The sequence below is a fragment of the Magnolia sinica genome, chromosome 14 (assembly GCF_029962835.1).
Source record: "Magnolia sinica isolate HGM2019 chromosome 14, MsV1, whole genome shotgun sequence".
In the NCBI taxonomy this organism is placed as follows: Eukaryota; Viridiplantae; Streptophyta; class Magnoliopsida; order Magnoliales; family Magnoliaceae; genus Magnolia; species Magnolia sinica.
In genome coordinates this window covers 40,468,326-40,474,731 of record NC_080586.1, presented here as the reverse complement: position 1 = coordinate 40,474,731, position 6,406 = coordinate 40,468,326, and the positions used below count along the sequence as shown (strand labels likewise).

Below are 6,406 nucleotides of genomic sequence, written 5' to 3'. Positions count from 1 at the left end.
CACCATTGTTTCTGATGATATGGTCCGCCTGAGATTTGGATCTTCATTTTTTGGGCTCATAGCATAAAATGTTATAGATTCAAGGGGCATTTTAGTCAATTAAAATTTTTAAAAAAGTAAATTATTTATAAAAATGAAAATTTAGCGAAATTATTTTGACTTCTAATAGCAATATGGATAGATATACAGATATTAGACACGGACATGAAATGCACATGGAGATATGAAGATGTTTGCAAGTTTGATAGAGTTCAAGAGCGTTTTTTTTTCCCTTCATATAACTCTTTTCCAAAATGCATTTGGAAAACCTAAATACACACTACCCAATTGCCAACATCTCCAAAATAGCATACAAAGAGATTCCTTGCCTAAACGCACCTTTACAGGCATATATTTGATTTTTCTTTGCTGGGACATTTGATCAGTGCATAACATGGAGACAGAAAGTAGTTATGTTTTGTCCTATCTATAAACAAAGTACTTTTGGGGGACAACACGGATGCACCTCCAAATTACATAAATGCCCTTACATTTAGTTTAAAAGCCTTCCCATGTCCTTAAATAATGCATAATTTTAATGATCCATAAAACTAATGGTGTGAAGACATTTTCTCTGGTTTATTTCATTATATGTATCAGAGAAATACATATGACCCAGGAAATGCATGCAAATAGTGGAAGAAGTTTGCAAGATGTGGGTGACAGGTGGAGAAGCATAAAAAGAGAGTTATTTGAAACTCCGACAGACTATGGTGCTTTTTTTTTTTTGGTTTTTGTTTTAAGGACAGAGTATGGTGCTTAATATGAATGCATTTAGAACTTCTACCCATGGCATATACTACTCAGTTTTACCCACTCAGCGCAAATGATAAACCTGCCAGGATTTTTATTTTATATATATATATATTTGAAAGGGTTATTGTTGGTTGAGGATTTCGATCCTATAATGTTGAAATTTAAGGATTTCATTGGAGTTTAGAGAGAGAGAGAGAGAGGGGGGGCTGATGTTTACTCTGTTTTTGTTCATGCTCCTATGATGTTTACTCTATGAGTGTTCCTTATCCAGGACTAGTGGGAATGGCAGCCCTAGCGGCAATGACAACCCTGGGGAAGGAGATCAGAAGAGACCGAGATGTCCGTATCAATTGAAAGACATTTAAGGTTGAGATTCATTTTGCCGCCTGAATCCCAATGAAAGCCATAGCGAATGCTCTCTGAGGTCATGATTCAAAGAGCTCTCAAGAAGCTTTAAGAGTGCTTGACATCATACCAAGGCAGCACACAGCAAAGCAGTATGTAATTTCAGTTTTTTATTGTTGGCATCACTCTTTTTTTTTATTTTTTTTATTTTTTTATTTTTTATCCTTTCATAAAATTGTTAACATAGCTGGTAATTCCAGAGGATGCCTACTCGTACGACAATCGTAATTCAACAATGAGCCTTGTAACTTCACTGACATAGGAGGTGGTGTTGTTGGCTGTCGAGGTGGTCCACACACACAAAGACCAATCCACTCATCAGGTGGTCCACATATACTTTCAACCAGACTGACATTTGTGCACTGGTTGGATGGTAACTTATTGTACAACTAGATATGAGTGAGACCTCAACCACCAAATGCTTTTCTACTACAAACATCGGTTAGTCAAATCAGTCTGATTGGGTTGATAAAAAATTTCAAGCTTCTGGAGAAGAACTGCAACTTGTGTTTCATGCGATTGAAGGTGTGTAGACTTGAATTTGATGTTAAAATCGACAAAAACAACACCTTTTTTTGTATTAAAAATACATATCGTAGCTTACATTAAAGATACTGTCTCTCTGCTATTACATATTCTGCTGAGTGAATGGATTTTCTAGGTCATCTGCATCATGCATGTACAAGTTATCCAACATAAGCTGAATCATTGAACAATCTTTGGTTTATCATAATGCCTGTTGTTTGTTGGTACAGGCTGTCGGTGTTGGATTGCTCTTGTTGTTTGAACATGCCTGATTTGTCGTACTAATGCAAGGAACATTGACATGGCTTTTAGGAAAAATTTTAATAAAAGAACAAGGCAGCATGATGTTGCAACTGGACAATTACAAAAACAGATGACACATCATCTGCTGTCAACCTTGCTTATAATCTCCTTCCATCTACTGATGAATCAAGCAGTTGACTATAATCTTTACACCAATAACATTGTTATATATTTAAAAAAAATTCTTTTTGTAATACAGTCATCAACGCTACTAACGTTATTTATACAAGTTTTTGTTTTTTTGTTTGCTTTTAGGAAGCATCGGCCTTTTCTAGCTCGAAGTCTATGGATGATATTCTATTTCAGCCTGCCACCACTAATGTTAAGCAACAACTCTATGCTAAAATGGCCTTTTTGATATAAAACTGTCAATTTAAAACAATGGCCTGCCACTTCTAATTGCAGGATCCTCTACGTCCTACTCGGTTAGCACTGCCCTGTTTTTGAATATTTGGTTTTGTAAGGATATGGTCTGTTCTAAGATCTTGCTTATGGTCGGGGCTAGGAAGTCAATCTTCTATGTTCTGCATTTGAATATCTCTTTCGTAATTCTATGGCAGGTTTTCTCCTGTGTCTAATAAGCAGTTGTTTCTTGTATTCAAAATTTTTAAAGAGTTGTGTTTATGTGAAACTACCAATGTGATTTGGCTGTATTTTGGTGGATGTGCTTATTTTTCCCATTTTTGAGATCTTCTGTTAATTGTTAAGATCGTTAATTGGAGCATCACCTGTTTCTTTCTAGTCCCTCTTTGGTCAGTTTTCTGTTTAAGCTTTTTCCTTGTAGTTAAGGATGCAGGTCAGTTTAATGGATAAGCAGTTTATATTTTTACTTCATCCTTCATATGCTTTTTGGTTTGACTGGCTGTAAGGAGGAAGGTTAACTTTGTTGGTAGTTTCTTGTGTTCCTTATTATTATTTTCCTGCAGGCTGTTGGTTATTTTTATTGTTTGATTATTGGGTCAAGCTACTCATGTCTTAGCTTGCATTTATTCACTTTAATCATGAGGATATGATTAGGGTTTTTGAAGTACTAAAAAAAAGAAAATTCAAATAGATAGAAAATTTCAATAGATAATAATTTTTATATTTTAAAGGTTATTGGAATCCGTTTTTTAGCTAATGGAGTTCAATCCTCCAATATGCATGCTAAGGAAATTCTTCTTTAGCTAATGTGGCAGTAGTGACATTGGAGCTCACTCCTTCAATATGCATGCTAAGGAATTACAATTTCGCTATTTCCACTTGACTTGACCAGTGATTCAGTTTGAGCATTCACCCAAATGCACTGTTTACTTTCTTGAATCAATGGCTCGAAATGCTTCTGTTTGATTATAAAAGACAGAAGTTACTAAAAAGTTGGCTTCAGAGGATGTTTTGTGAGTAATTTACTTTTCTTTTTCTATGTAAGTCTACTATTTAAGTACTTTGTTAATCCTATTGAATTTGTGGCAGTTACTGTTGCTACTCTTGGGAAGAAGACTACAATTATGTCTTAAGAAGTACTCATTGGAGATGGAGTTCCTTGCTGCAGGTGAATAAGAATGGGTGGTGGCATTTGCCTCAGGCTTCAATAGCGGAATGCTCGAACAACAACTAAGAGGGAACTCATGGCTTCTGTCAGCAATCCCTTTTTCACCCGGGCAAACCGCCATTGCAAGAAGAAGCTGGGCACAACAGAGAGAGAGATGGCTTCAGGTCTTCTTTGTTCATCCTGTCACGATATCGGTGCATCATTGTAACTTGGGGTGTGACTCAACAGTCACCAAGTTGAGAAAAAATTAGGAAGATAGCAATTTCTTGAGTCAGTGAGTCAGTTGAATTGAGAACCTTCTCACAAATTCAGTATAGACTATGGAGCATGATTTTAAGACTCGGCAACGTGTACTGACTTGTTCAGTCCAGAGTAGATTCACAACTCAGCCGAGTCAGGGCCCTACATGAAGAGCCCTGTCCCATGAGTAATTTGTTTTTGCTTGAATGTGATGAAGCTTATCGATAGTTTACTGTTGTGAAAATTTGTCTCTTTGTTGGAGCAAGCTTCTTTTGATAAGAAGAAGTTTGTTACCGACATGAAGAGGTATATCAAGCTGTTGACTCCTAAGTTGGAGGGAGAGCATCAGGAACAATTTAAGAAGAACATTGAGGGAGCAACAAAGTTTCTACTTTCGAAGCTCAAGGACCTTCAATTGTAATTTCTTACCGATGTCTCTTTGCTTTATATATTTTTTTATTTACATTTTACTTATTAATTCTGGTTTTATAAACATCATAGAATTTGTGATTAGAAAACATAGACATTTGTTCCGTTTTAGAAGCTTAATGATCTCTGGATTAAACTAATATTTGCCATTTATTTATATTAAATTCTTATCTTGCAAATTGTTATGGATATGCTCTCTGGATTTGGTTGCAGGGTAGAGCAAGGGAAGCACGAGAGATCAATAAAAGCTTGCTTACACTTGGTCGTGTCATTAATGCACTTGTTGAGCATTCTGGTCATATTCCATGCAGGTGTGAATCAGTGGCAGTTGATTGATTTCCAATTGTTGTCTTGATAATGTGGGTGTGAGAAAATGATGATTTCCTTGGTACATCAGGGATAGCAAATTCACGAGGTTACTGAGGGATTCCCTGGGAGGAAAAACAAAAACATGCATAATTGCAACCATATCACCTTTCATACACTGCTTGGAAGAGACACTCGGCACTCTAGATTATGCACACCGTGCAAAAAATATCAAGAATAAGCCAGAGGTCAGTAATGGGGACTGGTTAATGCCATTTGTCCACTATCTTTGAAGTCAAACATTATTTTGAAGTTTTTTTTATATAAATATTTGCAGGTTAATCAGAAGATGAAATCAACATTGATCAAGGATCTTTATTCTAAAATTGATCTTCTAAGGTTGCTAATGTCTACTATTTTGGATCTCGATTGTCAATTTAAGTGAAACAAGACTTGTAACATCAGTTTCATCCTCCCGTCAAACAATTGGATGCTTGATGTCAATCTAATTAGATTGAAATTTGCATCTGATGGATACAATTGCTCATTATGTTTCTATTTATCAGTTCTTGCTAGGATTTAAATTTTCAAGTTATTGATGTCTTACATTTTACACTTGAATGTCTTCCTGTTGTTCGACTTCAGAAACTATCATCAGAATTTGATGCTGGGATCTGGAACCGTTTGTTAAAGATGAGAATTGTCATCAAGTGCATGTGCCGATATGGCATACATGTGTGAGGTCCAAGTTCTCCATTAGCTGGGCCACAATCATTGGATTGCCTGGCTCTAAAATTAGGCGGCATTGCTCCTCAAGTGGACCACTGGTTAGAAACAAAGCTCTAAATTACCGAGGAACCTGCATTTAAATAAACTGATGCTTTCTCATAGAATCATGTCTAGATGCAAGTATTATCCTTTTGATTGTTAGTTACAATTTGAATATTCAACAAGAATTCTTAGGTGGTGTGTTAAAAATCAAGAACTTGTATCTCTCAAAAAAAATCAAGAAGTTGTGTTTTTATTCTTAAATAAATTAAACCTGGATGTGCAAGATTGTGGGTGTGAGGATTTCACATATGGCATTGGCATTTTGAAACTCTATTGTTTGCGTTGCCTGCCAAATAAATCATACACACTGTAACATCCCCCAATCTACTCGTGTGTTCAATACTTCTCAGCTTTTGTTATGCATTTTTTCTCTATGTTTAGATTCAGGTTTCTCTTTCAACTGATAACAAAATATGATTCACCTATCAACTCTATATAACTTAAGGTTCAAAAAGATCATTACTGTTAGCATTACAACTATGTTTACTAATTCAATTGCTTTCTGGACTACAATTTTGTTTAGAACTACTTGCTTCTTATCTCTTTTATTTTTTTTTTTCCCTTTTCGTTTGCTACTAGTGCATCCTACCTTTATTATCCTCAGGTCCCGAATATCAGCCCGATCCAGAACTAAGTTGGGCCACAACATAGGGAACAAATTGGGTGGAAATGCTCACCCTTGATGTGCACCAATGCCCATCCGAGTTTCAAAACAGCCCAATTTTTTCCTTCATCCAGACCAGATGAAGGGTTTGAATGGCTTGGATGACATATACACAACTATCTTCCATGAATCTTTTCTTTTTTTTTCTGATTTATTTTTTCTTCTTATTGTGTTTTTAGAAGCAAATGACAGGGAAGCTGCAAAGACCGCTGAACAGCTGCAATCCGTAGGAATTTTTGGTCGCTGTGATGGTGCAGCAGCAGCAACAGCTACTTCAGGTATGCAGATATTTTACCTTGTGTTATTAGATTTGGTTTTCTGGTATTTCTTGGAAAACTAATTTGATATTTGTTTAAATCTTAAATTTATATTGAAAA

General features: G+C 35.9%; 1 protein-coding gene across 1 annotated transcript; it reads left to right on the top strand.

Annotated features, from left to right (window-relative positions):
- The first annotated feature begins 3,893 nt into the window (after window positions 1-3,893).
- On the top strand, window positions 3,894-4,770 carry LOC131225662 (translationally-controlled tumor protein homolog). The gene is made up of 3 exons (XM_058221228.1): window positions 3,894-4,216; window positions 4,442-4,539; window positions 4,626-4,770. The coding sequence occupies exons 1-3, from the start codon at window positions 4,098-4,100 to the stop codon at window positions 4,649-4,651; spliced, it is 243 nt and encodes an 80-aa protein (XP_058077211.1). The 5' UTR covers window positions 3,894-4,097; the 3' UTR covers window positions 4,652-4,770.
- Window positions 4,771-6,406: the final 1,636 nt, after the last annotated feature.